Source organism: Pipistrellus kuhlii, unplaced genomic scaffold, assembly GCF_014108245.1.
Source record: "Pipistrellus kuhlii isolate mPipKuh1 unplaced genomic scaffold, mPipKuh1.p scaffold_m20_p_9, whole genome shotgun sequence".
NCBI classification, from domain to species: Eukaryota; Metazoa; Chordata; class Mammalia; order Chiroptera; family Vespertilionidae; genus Pipistrellus; species Pipistrellus kuhlii.
This window is the reverse complement of record NW_023425595.1, coordinates 58,794,658-58,813,148: the sequence shown is the minus strand read 5'-3', so window position 1 is coordinate 58,813,148 and position 18,491 is coordinate 58,794,658. Positions and strand designations below refer to the sequence as shown.

The 18,491-nt window shown below is 42.7% G+C and overlaps 1 protein-coding gene across 1 annotated transcript in view; it reads left to right on the top strand.

Annotated features, from left to right (window-relative positions):
* Nucleotides 1-14,576, top strand: part of SLC35F2 (solute carrier family 35 member F2) — a 38,528-nt gene extending 23,952 nt beyond the window's left edge. Inside the window, exons 4-8 of the mRNA XM_036427613.2 lie at nucleotides 4,607-4,766; nucleotides 5,607-5,763; nucleotides 6,864-6,916; nucleotides 7,544-7,698; nucleotides 13,612-14,576. Coding sequence (XP_036283506.1) covers nucleotides 4,607-4,766; nucleotides 5,607-5,763; nucleotides 6,864-6,916; nucleotides 7,544-7,698; nucleotides 13,612-13,797 — 711 coding nt within the window. The 3' untranslated portion in view covers nucleotides 13,798-14,576. The remainder of the gene's footprint in view (nucleotides 1-4,606; nucleotides 4,767-5,606; nucleotides 5,764-6,863; nucleotides 6,917-7,543; nucleotides 7,699-13,611) is intronic.
* Nucleotides 14,577-18,491: the final 3,915 nt, after the last annotated feature.

Genomic DNA, 18,491 nt, shown 5'->3' with positions numbered 1-18,491 from the left:
CAACCGATGCTGTGATGTTGACGAGAGCTCTGCATTATACGTTGCTCACACACGGCATAGAAAGTGGCTGCACATTTGTGCTACAGAAAAGTGGTAGGTTTGCAAGTGGGTATTCAAATAGGAGCGATTGGACGGAATGTGCTAGATCTGTTGGGTAGAGATGGTAGCTAAAGCTTGTATCCTTATTCGTTTATTAGTTTTTGCTTGATTGAAAGACATATGTTCCTATGCAACAGGATTTTTTAGCCGGTGGAGTTGAGTTAGACCCATTAAGTTGCCTTTTTAAAATTGAATTTGTTGGGTGTGTGTGAATCTAATGAACAAAATAAACTGACGAAGAAAGTAAAAAGGAGGCATGGATGCATGGAACAGACTGACTGCTGTCCGAGAAGAGGAAGATGGGGGGCTGGATGAAAGAAGGTGAAGAGATTAAGCAAAGAACATATGGGGAGGGGGTGGGGTCGGCAGAGGTGAGCAAAGGGGGCATACATGGGGGTGGAAAGGGACTTTGCTTTGGGTGATGGGTGCGTGATGCAGTTGTAATGTTAGGAAACTGTGGGATGTATCGCAACGCTGAGTCACCAGCACTAACCACAAGATGTTTTATAAATGGAGGTGAAAGTGAGATAGATGCCATTGCCAGGTTTAGACTTCACTGTTTAATGAATTTATAACTTTCTGATGCTTTGCTTTTCTCATTATGTAAAACAGAGATGTTTCATTTGATCTCCAAATTTTAGGAATGTAGAAAAAATTGACGTGAGATGAGTCTTACTTCATTTGGAAAACATAAGGATAGATTGGAAACTCAGTATTTTCCCAGGGTGCATATACATTAAGTGCTGGTATTACCAGAATGCATTTTATTAAATGCCTTCTTTTCTGTCACATGGTGCTAAGCATGGTCCAGAGCAGACCTTTTGGTTTTTGACTGGCATGAGTTTCAAAGCTCTGATAGAAACTATTTGTTGTCAGACATTATAGGAGGGACATGGAAAAACCCAGAACTTCATAAAAATTAAAACCAGAAGTTAGTTTCTTAGAGGATGAAGTTCATCACAAATAGTATTAACTGTACTTTAAACAAATAACATTTTCTAGTCACATCTACCCTCATAATCTCACACATAATCCAATTACTTGACTATAATTTCCAGAAACTTTGATCTCTGACTAATAATAATTAGAAGATTTGAATTGGTGCAAGGTCAAAACACTTGGACTGGGGTTTTTGTGACTGAAGTTCATGCCTTATACTACCCAAAATGTCTTGTAGCCTCTTAGAAAAACCTAAGCATTTGGTTGTCAAAAGTTATGTACTTAGGGCTCTAGCAAGGGGTATATTTTTATTTTTTTAATTTATTTTTTCCCCCATCACCATTTATTTATTTTTATTTAAAAATATCTTTATTGATTTCAGAGAGGAAGGGAAAGGGAGAATTAGAAACATCAATGATGAAAGAGAATCATCGATTGGCTGCCTCCTGCACGCCCCCTACTGGGGATTGAGCCTGCAACCCCCGCATGTGCCCTGACCGGGAATTGAACCGTGACCTTCTGGTTCATAGACTGATGATCAACCACTGAACCACACTGGCTGGGCTAACTCAATGCTATACTTATGCCTTCCCTGACCCCACAGGGTCTTACTTAGTACCGTGCTTTCTATGCCTGCACAATAATTTATAAAGATTAAATTAAAATAGGGGGACTCCTGGAACTGAAAGCATCAGAGTCACAAACAGTACATTTTGAAAAGGAAGTTTCACGTAGATGAATGGCTGAATGTGCTAGATATAAGGTAAGAAGTCCTGGAGTTTGGGAGTTGGAAGAGACTTGTGAGGAGATCATTTGGTCTGACCTCTTCATGTTTTGGCTTAGAGGGTGACTGATTGTAACTCACACAGTTGGTGACGGGCCGGGGGAGTCTGGAACTCTTACCATGACTTAGGCAGTTTCCTTTATACGGCCACTCTCTTCCCACTAAAATTGTTAAAAGTAGAGCAAATTTCAGTTTGATTTTAAGATACAATTCAAGGACAGGGAGTCTCCTGTGAGAGTTTTCAGAGTGACTTTTTCCTTTTTGCTTAAGGAATGTAGTTGAGACTTTAAGTCATTAGGGCCAGATTCTGCGTGTCTCCTGGGACAGGCTATTATCATTTGCATCGTTCAAGGCTTTGTTATCCAGGCAAGCTGGATAGAGCACTTAGGAGATTAGAGTTCTGCAGCTGGAATAAATAACAAGGCCCATTCCTGCACAGGCATCTGACTCCAGGAATGACTGCAGTGAAAGACAGTTAGCCAGCAGCGGTGGGCAGGATCTAACATGCTGCCACCGGAGATTCAGGGGCCTGCCTTGTCCAAGATTAGACAGACATAGAGAATCTAGGACAAGGTTAAAAACAAGAAGATATGCAAAAAACAAACAAACAAACAAACAAAAACCAAATCAACAGATTGAAGAATATTATAAGGACTATCTTTTATCCTTGAATTTTCAAAATTTGTGAGGAACTGAGCTAATGAAATCTCTGTTTTTCCTTTATCTTATAAGTGATTTTGGATTTGCTATAATTTTGTCACTCTTAATCCCCCTCTTTTCAGACTGGCAATAGTAGGGTGTAGCAAATATTTTCTGGACCCAGGATCAACAGGTGATGACAAGCAAGAGTATTTGCTCTGCGCAGGTGTTTGTCTGACAAAGTGAGATTGGATTCTGTCAGGGAGATGGTGTCTTCTTGCTTTCTCATAATAACCAGTACTTTTTCTTTTGTAGTTCTGACCCCAATGGCAGCTAAATATCTGGCTGTGTGATTATGTATGCCACGTCTGTCTAGCCCTGTGTGAGCTACTGAGGACAGGGCTGGGGGCTCTTTTTCTCTACATTCCAGCTTCTTTCCGTGTTTTCCATTCTGAAATATTTGTTGTCTGAGGGAATGGGTACATGCAGGAAGGAAAGTTTGCTTATTGAGCTTAAGGATAACACACAGGAGGGAATGTGGAGGTAATTTGCCTAGGCCCTTGGGCAGAATTCCTGGGTTGAGCAACTATCTCTCAGACTTTTGTTTGTTTGTTAATTCTCGAATGATTTTTTCCCATTGATTTTTAGAGCGAGTCGAGGGGAGGGAAGGTAGAGAGGGGAGATATAAATACAGGAAAACATCAATCTGAGAGAAACACATTGATTGGTTGCCTCCCATATGTGCCCCAACCAACCCACAGGGACCAGGGATTGAACCCTCAACACAGCTGGGAATTGAACCTGCAACCCTTTGGTCCGTAGGCCCACACTGTAATCACAGAGCTGGCCAGGGCTATATCTCTTTGACTTGTATTTTATTTATTACTAGAGGCCCAGTGCACAAAATTTGTGCATGGGGGGTGGGGTTTCCCTTAGCCCAGCCTGCACCCTCTCCAATCTGGGACCCCTAGAGGAACTGCTGGCTCCCAACTACTCATCTGCCTGCCGATCCCCTAACCTAGGGGTGTCGAACTCAATCAGAGAAGGGGCCAAAATCTAAAATCCAGCCTAAATCGCGGGCCGAATGGTTTACTGAACAGTCATAAACTGTCATTGTGATGGAAACGCAGCGGAGTGCAGTGATGACAGTGCGGTGCGGGCCACATTGCAAGGCCTGTCGGGACGGATTTGGCCCGAGGGCCTTGTGTTTGACACATGTGCCCTAACCACTCCCCTGCCAGCCTGATAGACACCTAACTGCTCTCCTGCTGGCCTGATTGCCCCTCACTGCCCTTCCTTGCCAGCCTGGTCACCCCCAACTGCCCTCCCCTCCTGGCCTGGTCACCCCTAACTTCCCTCCCTTGCCAGCCTTGTTGCCCCTAACTTAAGGTGACCAGATCATCCCGCTTTTGGCAGGACAGTCCTGATTTTCGACAATTTTTCCCACATCCCATGGCGTTTTAAAAAAGTCCTGGTTTTTAGAAAGATTGGAAAGATTCTTTCCAAAAATTGAGACTTTTTAAAAACGCCATGGGACGTGGGAAAAATTGTTAAAAATCGGGACTGTCCCGCCAAAAGTGGGACGATCTGGTCACCTGTACCAGCCTGGTCGCCCCCAACTGCCCTTCCCTGCAGGCCTGATCCCTTCCAACTGCTCTCTCCTGCCGGCCATCTTGTGGTGGCCATCTTGTGTCCACATGGGGGTTTGCCATCTTTGACCATATGGGGGCGGCCATCTTGTGTGTTGGAGTGATGGTCAATTTGCATATTTCCTCTTTATTATATAGGATTATTATTATTATTATTTTAATGGTATTATGACAGGCAGCACTCAAAGGGCACTATATATTGTTTTCTCTCTCTCTTTTTTTTTTGTAAATATATTTTTATTGATTTCAGAGAGGAAGGGAGAGGGAGAGAGAGATGGAGACATCAATGATGAGAAAGAATCATCCATTGGCAGCCTCCTGTACACTCCACACTGTGCCCTGACCGGGAACCAAATCATGATCTCCTGGTTCATAGTCAATGCTCAACCACTGAGCCATGCTGGCCAAGCATAATTGCTAACTTTTATTATTACTTAATCACCTATCTTTAGCTAATGAGAGGTGTTCTAAGCTGTCTGTTTCTCCTTCCATGCAGCTTTTGGATTGCTTTGGAATTCCTGTGTTGATGGCTCTCTCCTGGTTCATTCTTTATGCGAGATACAGAGTGATCCATTTTGTTGCCGTGGCTGTCTGTCTGCTGGGTGTCGGAACTATGGTTGGTGCAGACATATTATCAGGGAGGGAAGACAATTCAGGTAAGACTGTGTGACTTTTTTCTGTTTCAGTCCCATAGAAAAATGTTGCTTAGGTTTTCACTTTTATTTTTTAAATATACAGTACAATGCAGGAAATATGTACTGGTTAACTATCTTTTCAATTTTATTTTCAGATTTACTTGCTTCTGGGTTTAGTAACCATTTCCACAAAGCACTCTTTATGCTCTACCTGCCCACAATTCTTGTTCCTTTTTTCACACTGGTTTTGTTTCTTTTCATGAAATAAATTTCTTTATATATTTGCAATCTTATTCTGGTCCATACATTTGGATTAGTTATAAGAAAATATATGTAGATTCTTTTTCTTTTCTTTTTTCTTTCTTTCTTTTTTTTAAAATCAAATAGAGACTTTGTGTCGACTCTGTTGATGAAAATACTTTGATAGTCTTTGGATCAAGGTTCAGGCAATTGATGGTGTAAATCTCAATAAGGTGTATGAGTTCATTCTAATCTACCAGTGACTTAAATAGCTCCATTAAGAGAGAAATGACCTTGCTTACCTACCTTCCTTATCATTTTAAATTAATTCCCTTCAATAAATTCCATTATTTCTCATGCCATAGAATAATTTTCTGAGACCTCATATTAAGGCATATACCACAGTCTGTTAGTCTCTTGAACAGTCAAAATATGAAAAATCACAGCAGAATTGTGCCAGAAAGTAAGAAGATCAAGAGTCTTTAAACTTCTAGAAATCAGGGTTTCTTCTTCCTTAAAATCTTAATCTTAAGTGAACACTAGCCACATAAACTCCTAGGAGCAAGCTAAAGAGGTTTTCCTATTGATAATTGTTCCTTTTTGTGGCTTGTCTTCTTGTAGGCAGTGATGTTCTGGTTGGTGACGTCTTGGTTCTTGTTGGGGCTTCCCTCTATGCCATTTCTAATGTGTGTGAAGAGTACATTGTGAAGAAGCTGAGCAGACGGGAGTTTTTAGGAATGCTGGGCTTCTTCGGAACAATCATCAGTGGCATACAGCTGTGAGTCTAAATTTTTCCTCAAAAACAAAATTAGCAAATATGTCATAGGTTATCACTCTCCAACTACTAATATTCCTTATTTATTTGGCCCAGACTCACATTTAAAATCAGTAACTTGCTCTAATGAACAACGTAAACATATGAACAAAAATAGAACCAGAGACATTAAACAGACTATACAAACCTATGAGGGAAGGTGGGGGCTGAGGGGGTAGGAGATCAACCAAAGGCTTGTATGCATGCATAGGAGCATAACCAATGGACACAGGCAGTACGGGGCACGTGCTTGGGGATGGGAGCAGCCAGGGAGAGGTCAATGGGAGGGAAAGGGAGATTCATGTAATACTTTAGATAAAGAATTTAAATTGAAAAAAAAATAAAATCAGTAACTTGCTACCTATATATTAGAGGATTTTTGAAATGTTAAGAATTGTGTCTCATTTTCTTATACCTGTGGTAGAGGCAGTACCAGTAAAGAGTCTCTTTATCAATTATTTCAAAAAAATATTAACTTCCTATCCAAAGGGAAAACACAATATCATATTTTTCTCCTATAGCTGACTGTTATTGAAGAGTGCTTTAAGACAGTAAAATATGTTTATGGGTCTTTTTGGTTTTATTTTTTGTCATTTAAAATAATATTTTTATTGATTTCAGAGAGAAAGGGAGAGGGAGAGGGAGAGGGAGAGGGAGAGGGAGAGGGAGAGGGAGAGGGAGAGAGAGAGAGAGAGAGAGAGAGAGGGAGAGAGAGAGAGAGAGAGAGAGATACATCTATAATGAGAGAGAAATATTGATCAACTGTCTCCTGCACGCCTCACACTGGGGATCAAGCCTGCAACTAGGACACATGCCCTGACCGGGAATCAGACCATGTCCTCCTGGTTCATAGGTCAAATCCTCGCTCAACCACGGAGCCACACAAGCTGGGCTCTTCTTTGTCATTTTTATAAAAAATACAGTTATTTTTATACTCTCAGAAAAATTCCAAAGTCAACATAATTCCTCACTTTATTTGAAGTATAGCAACTAAGTGCTTATATTCAATACAATGGTGAAAACTGGTGTGCATACCTCTTTGTGACCTCTTGCTTTAACCTTAGATTGCTTGTGGAATATACGGATATTGCCAGCATTCATTGGGACTGGAAAATTGGTATGTACATAAATATCCTTATCATTCTTTTTAGACAGTTTTAGTCAGCATCCTTTCCTATGACAAAGACACACATCAAGAGATAAATACTTCATTTTAATAATAGGCATTTTTATAAAATCACAGAGTAATTCATACTTAGGCATTTTTGTAAAAATCACAGAGTAATTCAATACACACTATAGTGGTTTATATTGCGTTTTCTCCGAGAACTTGTAAATGAACCTCCGTAGAAGTTAATTTTTAATCTTTGCCTTCAGGAATAGCCTTTCTTTACCAGGAATTCTGAACAAGAAAGACCTTTGTCACATTAGCTTTCAATTACTAGAACTGTATCTTCAGTGTGCAGACTTTTTGCGAAGGTTGTTTGCTTGATTATTCAACACCCTGTTGAATTTTTGAAGTCTTTTACCTACATCACATCTTGCTGCTGTTGTTGTTGTTGTTCTTCTTCTTCTATTTTTTTTCTCTTTGTGTGTGAGTGTTGTGTGTATCATTTGCAATGCTGATACTAACAAGGGGCTTTGTAGATAGTATGTTAAAGGACCAGCAGTTTTAAATGGCAGCATTTTTTTTTATTTTTTTTTTTTAGCACATTGCCTTCTGATTTCTTCCATGTTTTTACAGCCCTGCTGTTCGTGGCATTTGCCCTCTGTATGTTCTGTCTGTACAGCTTCATGCCACTGGTGATTAAAGTTACCAGTGCCACCTCAGTGAACCTGGGCATCCTGACAGCTGATCTTTACAGCCTTTTCTTTGGACTCTTTCTCTTTGGCTATCAGGTAAGTAAATAGAATCCATGTTCAAATTAGAACACTTTGGTTAGTCCAAAAGAAGGAGTAGGTTTCTTTAAGACTTTAGACCCAAAAATAAAACCTTCTTATCCTCTTGGCAAAAATTTTATTGCACAGTTCTCATTCCCTTTGTTACTGCTTCCAAGTTGGAAAATTGGCCCAAATAAGACTTGTTTTTCTAAAAGGTGAAATGCAATGTATTTCCTCTTTGGTATGACCCATAACACTATTGCATTGGAAATGCTAATGCATGTTGCCTGGTGATAAACAAGAAACCCCAGAGCTACTGATGACTTTGAGAGACCATCTCAGGTTGGGCATCCTGAGCTTTCCCCCCTCCAGATTTATTGAGATCCTAGAGGCCCAGTGCACAAAATTCGTGCACTGGGGGTGTCTCGCAGCCCAGCCTGCAGCCTTTTCAATCTGTGATCCCTCGGACTTCCCTCTCACAATCTGGGACTGCTGGCTCCCAACCGCTCCCCTGCCTGCCAGCCTGATCACCTCCTAACTACTCCCTTGCCAGCCCGATTGCCCACAGCTGCCCTCCCCTGTCATCCTGGTTGCTCCTAACTGCCCTCCCCTACAGGCCTGGTCCCCCCAACTGCCCTTCCCTGCTGGCCTGATCACCGTATCTACCCTCCTCTGCAGGTCTAGTTGCCCCCAACTGTCCTTCCCTATTGGCCTGATCACCCACAACTACCCCTCCCCTGCTGGCCATCTTGTGGCAGCCATCTTTGACCACATGGGGCCTCCATCTTGTGTGAGGACATGAGGGTCAATTTGCATATTACCTCTTTATTATATAGGATAATTGAGAAGTGTGTAAATTTAAGGTTTACAACTTGTTGGTTTCATACACTTGCATGCTGTGAATCCTGTTACACAGATAGAGTCTGTGGTACCCGGTCGAAAGGAAGGAGATCATTGTATTATCATGCATGTAGTGATGGTAATTTTATATCTAGAAGGGACCTTAAAGGTAATTCAATCTAGTGGTTTTTCAGACTTTTTCTGTCTCGGAAGCCTCACAGCATTCCAAAGTATAGCCTGCTCCCATTTGGAACTGCTCTTGCTACATGTAGTAATTCTCAAGGAGTGGGGTGGGAGGGAATGGATTATTGTCTTCAAGGAAACAGGAGAGCGAAGATAGTGTTTCCAGAAAGTCTGCTTCACCTTCCCTTGAAAATTACAGAATGAATGATTTCATTTTAGAAGTGAGGAAACAAAGGCTTATCAGTCTTACAGTGTAGTCTTCTATGCACTGCATGTTTTTTCTCTGTTGTCATGAATAAGATGTGAATCTCAAGCTTATGTATTTATCTAGGTAAAGTCTCATGCATTAGAAAGAACCAAATAGGGAGATTTTTTTTTTTCTTCTGTACTTCACAGCTAATTCAAAAACTCTTTGAACAGCAGTTCTCATACTTTTTGATATCAGGACCTTTTTAAATGCTTAAAAATTAAAAATTTAAATGCAGGTTACTTATTTCTATGATTTATCATATCAGAATTTAAAACTGAGATACTTAAACAATATTTATTAACTCATTAAGAAAATAAAAAAACATATGTTAGCATAAAACATTTTTTAAAAAAAACCTATATTTCCAAAAATAAAAAAATAGTAAAAATGGTATTGATTCACAATTTAAAAAATCTCTTTAATGTTTGGCTTAATGAAAAATAGCTGAAATTCCACATCTGGTTCTTCATTCTGCTTTGTGATATCACACGTCATGTAGTCTCTGGAACCTTCCATTGTGCTCTTCTACGAGAATGAAGGTGAAAAAGGCAAATTGCATGTTGGTATAATTATAAAAAGAGTTTTGACCTTACAGACTTCGACCTTCAAGAGTCTTGAGGCCACATTTTGAGAACTGCTGCCTTAGAGATCTGTCTTTCCTTAACACACCTGCAGTGAATGCTTCTGGACCTGTTTGCTCTCTTTGCAACCAATAGCTAGGGTGAACACATAGTAGGGATGGTGGCTGTCACTTGGTAATTTTAGTTTCAGCAGGGAATAGCAACTACATTTCTTGGTCTTTGAATAATTTTGTATCCAGGCAGAAATCTTTGGCACTGATTTTACACTGTTCCCAGGAATTGGCTACGAACTCACACTGCCTCGTTCAGTGGATTCTCAGACATTTCTACGTAAGGAGTGGAAACTATTTTGCCTTGCCAGGTACACGTGACAAGAATCAGCTGTTAGTTATCCTTGCAAACTTGCTGGTTAAGGTATTCCTGAACTAAGATTGCCCACAGCTGTCCTCCCCTGCTGGGCTGATTGCCCCCAACTGCCCTCCCCTGCAGGCCTGGTTGCCCCCAACTGCCTTCCCCTGCAGGCCTGGTCACCCCTAACTGCTGGAATTGCTCTTGTTACCTGTAGTAATTCCTGAACTAAGATTGCCCACAACTGCCCTCCCCTGCCATCCTGGTTGCCCCTAACTGCCTATTTTTTTATTTTTAATTTTTATTTTTTTAGCAGCATTAAACAGTAAAAAATTGTCAAAGTGAATCAGAGTGACCCTGACAGGCTTAGATTTCTTTTCCTATGAGAGTGAGTTGTTCTGTGGTGCTGAGCTTGCATTTCACAGAGCCACCACTAGAAGATGATGGTGTTTCTATTCTGCAGTTCAAGGCCAGTTGATAGCTACTGGAGCCCAAAGAAAGCCCGAGTTCAATAGTGTGACTAATGGCCCTGCTCACCTGTGCTTTTTTTTTTTTTTTTTTTAACCAAACATACTGATTTAGCTTTAGTAGTTTAACTTTAACTGTCCCTCATAAGTAAAGTAATGTCCCAGGAGGAAGTAAGGTTAAAGATATAAAAGCTTAGAGGTAAAAGTACCCTTGTCACTACTAAACTGCTGGAAGCTCCCTTAATGTAAATATTTGCTCCTTAACTGCTCTAACTGTAATATGTGAACACCCTTCTGTGTGCCATTTTTTTCCGGCCACATGACTTTAAATTATTCTCCAAATTGGAGACTACAAATTGTGAATTCCTTTCTAGCTGTTTTGATTTTTGTTTCCTTGACTCTGCATGCCTAGCAGTTCACTCTTGTATCAGATCAGATTTCGCTGCTCTTGGTCAAAGGTCATTTCAAGACAGAGCAAAGAGCGGGTCCTCTGTGATTTTCAGAGTCAGTTACAGACATGGGAAACCAAATATGAAGAAGCATAGAGAAGAATAAAGAAGATACCTAGCATTTTTTTCTTTTCTTTTTTATTGTTTGAAGCATTACAAATAGTAGTATATATGTCTCCTTTTTTCTCCCCCTTGACCTCCCCCCAGCCTCCCCTACCCCCCCACATATGCCCTCACCTGCCCCCCCCCCCCGCCGTGTCTTGTATCCATTGGTTATGTTTATATGCATGCATACAAGTCCTTCAATTGATTTTTTACAGCCCCCCACCCCCAGCCTCCCTTGCCTTCCCGCTATAGTTTGATAGTCTATTTAATGGTTCTTTATCTCTATAACTATATTTTCCCTATTTCTTTTCTTTGAAAAATCTTGCAACTGCAGACTAGAAATAAATATATAATAACGCTTGAGTCCCAATTTCAATGTCCAACAGTTCTGAGATCCAGTTTCAATGTCAAATAGTTCCTTATGTGTACATGTCATCAATGATATCTGGATGATGGACAGATGGTGGCAATGCAGGTCCGACCCTCTATGGTAAAAATAGTTTTAAAAGACAGAATCATAACCCCGTGTACCTCCAATTATTAAAATTGTAGTATCTAAATGAACTGGCTCTGATTTTTTGAAACACAGTTGAAAAAGAGAATTAAAATTTTCTACACTCATCTGTGTCAGATTCTGCCTCCTTTGGAACTGATCTTGAGTAAATACCCATTGAACAGAGTATTCACAGAAGTTTCCTGTATAGATCCAGACACAAGGGCAGAATTTTAAAAAAAGGAAAAAAGTTAGAGTGTCTAATTTAGGAGACTTACCGCACTCCCTCTCGGTTTCTCTCTTCTAATACAGGTGCCTTGATTTAATCACCTGTCTTCTTAAGAGGAACAGGATGCTTTTTCTTCTAAATATTTAGAACCATCAAACCAAACAAGACATGTTTTGAATAAGTTACGTAGGTTCTCCCTCAATTACTGAATATTTTATATAGGAGAGCATGGTTAACTTTCATAATACCAACCTAAAAAGTTCAGGGTACTCTAAATAACTTTAACTTTTTCTACCTCTAATATTCTCTGAATCCTCCCCCCACCCCTTGCCACTACCCCAATAAACATTATTAAACACCAGCTATGTATAGGATACCATGCAGCATATTAGGTCCAAGAATTAAAGGCAATGCTAGGATATGAGTTGGGTTGCTCAGCTTGACATTCACGTTGGCTTTGCGTCACCACTGGATCCAGTGAAGGCTTCTCTGCCTCGGGGAGGGCTGTGGCCCTAAAGGCTCAAGGGTAAGAGGTAATTGAGCGTCACCCTTGAGCCAATGGTGACGCGCAGAAGCCCCCAGCTGGAGATGACCAGAAATCTACCTAATGCCCTAACTGGTTTGGCTCAGCGGTTCCGAGCATTGGCCTGCAGCCTGAAAGATACCAGGTTCGATTTTGGTCAAGGGCATGTATCTTGTATGCGGGCACATCCCCAGCAGGAGCTGTGCAGGAGGCAGCTGATTGATGTTTCTCTCTCATTGATGTTTCTAACTCTCTATCCCTCTCCCTTCCTCTCTGTAAAAAATCAACAATAATAATTTAAAAAAAAAATATATATATATATATAAATCTACCCAATACTCATTCCAAAACCTACTTAGCTTTTTCTTTTACCATTGAGAGTGTATCTTGCTTTTTCTTCTCTCTCTGTGTCTCTCATCCTTCTCTCTCTTTTCCCAACCCATTCTGTTTTGTTATTGTTTTTCTTTGTTATCCCCTGATTAGAACTGTTTTTATTGGGCATGCTATGAAATCTAAGCTAATTAAAAATATTTATTGGCTTGAATTAAGTAGCACCCCCCCCCTTTTTTTAATTTGCAATCAGGTTATCAGGGCCACTTATAAATTGTGCTTGTTTGTTCCAAAGAAAAAACCCCACATGATTCTGGGTATTTAATTACACACTCATTATGCTGCATAGTTTCCCTAAGTTTTATTACATCCTTCTTGGTCAGTCCTTATTCTCTTTCTGTGTTTTATTTTTCATATTTTTCTGTGTTTTATTTGTTAAAAACAAATACTAATTTCCTTAGATTTGAACTTTTGTATGGATCCTTAATTCAAATATGCAGAGTACTTATTATTAATTTACTTATTTTTATTCATCCTCACCCAAGGATAATTTTCTCATTTAATTTTTAGAGAGAGTGGAAAGGAGGTAGGGAGGTGGGGAGAGAGAGAAAGAGAAGGAGAGAGAGAAACATCGATGTGCGAGAGACACATCAATTCGTTGCCTCCCACATGCGCCCCACCAGGACCAGGGATCGAACCTGCAACCTAGGAACGTGCCCTTGACCGAGAATCGAACCCACGACCTTTTTGGGTGTACAGGATGATGCTTCAACCAACTTAGTCACCTGGCCAGGGCTGTGCACCCACATTTTATCTTAGATTCTGTGCTCCTGTTTCACACCAATCTTGGAAGCTGTGCAGTGGGTCAGAATTGGGCTCTCTACTTGGAATCCACTCACCTTTCATTCTCTTAATTAAGTGGGGCTGGTTGTGTGGTGGGGTGCCGCTAGGTTGTCACAGAAAAAGGCAAGTTCCATTTCCTGGAGCTGAAGGTAGCCAGTCGGCTGATGTGCGGGGCACGTCGCCAGGGACCAGGCGTTTACACGTACGCAGGAGGGTTTTGGCAAGAGGCAGCTGCAAAGCTGTGTGTGCATGTGGGCGCATCATCCTCAGCTGTCCTTCTCTCCTCCTAGTTTTCGGGGCTCTACATCCTATCCTTCACCGTCATCATGGTGGGCTTCATTCTGTACTGCTCCACCCCCACGCGCACGGCGGAGCCGGCGGAGAGCAGCGTGCCCCCGGCCCCCAGCATTGGCATCGACAACCTGGGCCTGAAGCTGGAGGAGAACCTCCCGGAGGCCCACTCCGCGTTCCTGTAGCTGGAGAAGAAGGGGCCCGTCCTCCTGGGGCCTCCTGGGAAGCGGGGAGCTGCCGCAGGGACCAAGCAGAGTGTCCGACTGCTGGGTGGAAACCTGGCGAGTTACCCAACTGAGAGCAAACACCCGTGGCATCAAATGGGGCCCATCGGTGAGATGCTACAAAGGGATGTCTCCCCACTGGAAATGCCGAGATGAAGCAGAAGCCATGGCGAGGAGGACTGGGCTTCTGGGTTTGTGAGGACCAGTACGGGGAGTGTCAGAACACAGGGGTGGGCCCCATTCTGGGGCTTTGGAGGCACAGGTGGGCGAGCAGGATGGGGCAGAGCTCACCACTGAGCCAGCCTCAGCACAGGGCTGTCTAGGGGGGGCTGGTGGTCAGGAGTAGGGCAGTCCAGGGCAGTTTTAGAGTAGGTTTCCTCTGCTGGGGGCTTCTCAGTTTTGTCCTTCTGAGGCAGCCGTTGCCACAAGCCACAGCTGAGGCCTGGGGACTGATGGCATACAGCAGGAACGTGGAGGGGGGGAGGGGGATGGACAGAGCCGGGGAATCGTGATCACGATGGAGACACAATCGTGAGTGCCGTAGAAACTTCGAAGGGGAGTGCTGCAAACCTAGGAATCCTCTCTTCGTGGTTAAAGAGGATGCTGCCCCATTTCTCACAACCACTTACGCTCGAGAGATTTTTACGATACTCCTTCAATGAAAGTGTTCATAGGCAGCAGCATCATTATCATACCTGCGACCAGTGGGCAACTTTACAAAAACTGCATGTAAGCTTTTTTTTTTTTTTCCCCAAATAAAAATATAATAAAAGAACCTGAGAGTAAGTGTTCACATTATTAAACGATTTCTGATTTTATGGAAATACACCCACTGTGGTTTTTTTTTGGGTTAACCAGTTTCCCTTGTTGGTTTTATTTTGTTTTTTAAAATATATTTTTATTGATTTCAGAGAGGAAGGGAGAGGGAGAGAGAGAGAGAAACATCAATGATGAGAGAGAATCATTGATCGGTTGCCTCCTGCACATCCCACACTGGGGACTGAGCCCACAACCCGGGCATGTGCCCTGACGAGGCATCGAACCGTGACCTCTTGGTTCCTGGTTGATGCTCAACCACTGAGCCATGTTGGCCGAGCTCCCTTGTTGATTTTAAATGTCTTAATATACTCAGGATTTTTTCACATCCAACCTTTCAGAAACATGTCTTCTGTAAGGTAAAATACACCTATCTCTTTGTGGCTCTGCTGGGATGAAAGGGAATTCAGAGTGAGCTCACAGATGATTTGCTGGAATACATACTTTAAAATTATTTTAATTTCCCTTTTAGAGTGAAATCCCTCTCATTCTCTGAAGCCTGTTAACACTGATGTCTGGTTTTCACTCCTACCAATCACAACTGTCAAAAAATGGGGGCGGGGGAAGTTATGTTAAAATGTTTGGCATTTTGGGGAACACTTTCAGTTCGTACACACTGATTATCTCTTAAAATGCCTTCCTTAAGAATAAACCTGTGTATATAAAAGGGATGGTGATGACTCAGGGCCTCTCAGGTGACAACATCCCAGCGGTCTGCCAGGCTGAGCTCAAATGTCATCTCTTCTATGGAGCCTCTCCCAGGCCAGCCGGGCGGGGGCACCTGGGTGCTTGTTCAGATCCTCCTTGTGGCTCCTGTTGAAGTGCATGCTGGGTACCTGCCCCTCCTCACCACAGGTTGAGCTCTTCCAGGTCAACTCTGGTCCTACGGTTGCCTCATTTGTTCTGTGTTTATGAAATGAACTTTGTCTCTGGTCCCAGTTCAGAACACTTCAAGGGAAATGGACCTACCAAGGGTAAGGCCTTATGTGCAGGTACATGTCGGTAGTAAGTTATTCTACCCCGCTCTGCTCTTTCCATCCTTCCCCTTCATCCTAGTGTTGCCCCTCGCCCGCTCCTCCGGAGGTGAGCAAAGTAGTTCCACTCCGGGCGTCCTGAGTTAAAACTCAGAACTGAGGGTACCAGAGCAGCAACACTGCAAATCACATCCAGCAGCTAAACTACAAGGACTGCAAGCCTGGGCATCCTGTTTACATAAGTGTGTAGCGACTTGGGGTTGGCTGAGCCAGCCTGGGCAACGTGATCTTCAACATCTGGGCTTATACATAAGTTTTTGAAACTCAGCACGTTCTTAAGTGGAGAACCTCCTGAATGGTCTTTTTTTTTTTTTTTTTTTTTTTTTTTTAATGCATTTTATTGATTTTTTACAGAGAGGAGGGGAGAGGGATAGAGAGTTAGAAACATCGATGAGGGAGAAATATCGATCAGCTGCCTCCTGCCTACAACCAAGGTACATGCCCTTGACTGGAATCGAACCTGGGACCTTTCAGTTCATAGGCTGATGCTCTATCCACTGAGCCAAACTGTTTAGGGCTTGTACGTTCTTTTTCAGCCCATTAGAACAGTATTCAGCTTTTAATAATTTTGTAGCTATTTATGCCATTAAAGAAGCCTGCTGAATAGAATGGTTGCTACCCTGTTTCCCTGAAAATAAGACAGTGTCTTATATTAATTTTTTCTCCCAAAGTTGCGCTAGGTCTTATTTTCAGGGGATGTCTTATCTTTCCATGCGCTAGGTCTTATTTTCGGAGGATGTCTTATTTTCAGGGAAACACGGTAGATTGCTCCCTAGTGCTGTATAGAGGTGGTAAATTGTATAATTGGACTGCAGGAACACTAAGAAGGAAGGGCTTTGCTGCTGCCATTCTCACTACTCACATTTGAAGCTAGGTTCTCTTTAGTGGGCAGGTAGCTCACATTTCTCACCGTTCGGACACCAGCATCTCAGAGAATTTGGTGTCTTATCCGTGGTGTTCTCAGCAGGTTGCCCTTTAACAAATATGTCAAAGACCCATTTTATGGAGCCAACATAATGTCCTGTTAAACCAAAGGGTTCCGGTTTAAAGGAGGGTGTTAGGATGACTGCCCTGGGCAGGGATCACCCTTGATGAACAATGAAGAAGGAAATCTCCAGAGAAGTGCAATCTTCCTTCCTTGGGGGCCGCATGGCTGCTGGGTAAGGTGAAAACGGAATCCAGGATTTCTCTCAGCGTGGCTAGCAGTACACCCCTGCTTCTCGGAAACGGTGGTTCTTGTGGGACTGCTGAGCCCGCGAATGGGAGTGCATCTTTCGTGAGAGGAATTGGGTAGATTTTCGTGTAAAAACTTGCTTGATGGCGCCATTTTCTCTGCAGCTCTGGAGCCTGCCCTTTTAAGAAGCTGCCCACATCCATCTCTGTGAGGTCTTATATATGCCAAGTCACGATTCCCCGTTCCGTTATTATGGGATGTGCCGTTTTCATCCACATTTAATCACTTAGTATCTGGACACATCCTCAGCCCTCATAAGATGTCAGTAAATCAGGGAAATTCGGCAGATAGCCACTTAGCTGATTAAAAGGCAGGAGATTGATGAGGAAATTAGGTAATGCTGAACATGCAGCTCTCCCACAGTCTGAGACAGGGTGCCTTGAGCAGCCTGGTGACGGATATGTGGTATATCCAGGGAGATGAAGCCTTTTCAGAACACCACAAGTTTACTTTTAGGATTGAATGCCCCCAAATTTGTTCTCCCAGTGCTTTCATCACGCACTTTATTCCTTGGTTTAAATATCGCCCTCTTCTAGCAATTGTAACTTAAAGTGTAAATACCTTTGGAGAAGGAAATTTAGATTGAAAAGGGGAGAGCAGTGATGTCAATAAGAACCATAAGCCATGTGAGCAATTCTTGGCTTCAACTGAGCACGACAAGCCTTCAGATGGTGCCACATCATCACCATTCATTCAACTGTGAGTGTTCAGGGCCTGCTCAGTGGGAGGCCAGATTGCACACACAAGGTGCAATGTACAGAACTCGCAGTGCTGGTAGCTAAAGTTTCCATGTGGAATCCCACCTTCCCTGACCTTAGATGTTTCTTTCCACCTGGTGACTATGTTTTCCCATTTTTGCCCGAGTGTTTCACATTCTTTTGTATTCCTGTTCTGACTCTAGTCTTGTGATCCCATGTGGGTCCTTATCCACCTCAGTTGTCATGAAAAGCCTTCCAGTTCAGTGCTTGCACCTTTACACGGACACACACACTCACTCACACCCCCCCCCCCCCCCCCACTGTCACCATCATCCCCTCCTCTCTGCACCCAACATCTTATTTCTCCAGGAACTGCTGTTGTTGATAAGACTGATGGCAGCAGTGTCAGGGAATCTGCCCCCAGCCCTGACAAAGAACTAGAAGCATTCCTGCAGAACTTCATTTCCCCAGTGCATCTATTGGGTTGGTGTATGTGATACCTTTAGTCAGACATAATTGATGTACAACATTTATTTGATCTCTCCTGTCAATTTGGAGGTTTAGATAGCAGGGGGAGGGCCAAGGCTTGATCCCTGATCTGCTAACTAGTGTGAGACATTCCAGAGCAGGGACATGTGGCTCAGTTGGGAGCCAAACTTGGCTGGTCAGTACGGTGTACTGTCTTGAGAACTGTTCAGTCATGATGTAGGGATATGGCTCCTGTCTTATCTCATTGTGGGGACCAGGGCGCAGGATTCAAGGCCAGACCAGGAGACACTGGGAGATGACAGACAGCAGGGTACTCTAATTGCCTGGAGCTCAGTGACTTCATGCTAATCTAGGAGGAAGTCTGTGAGGGAGGACACTCAAATA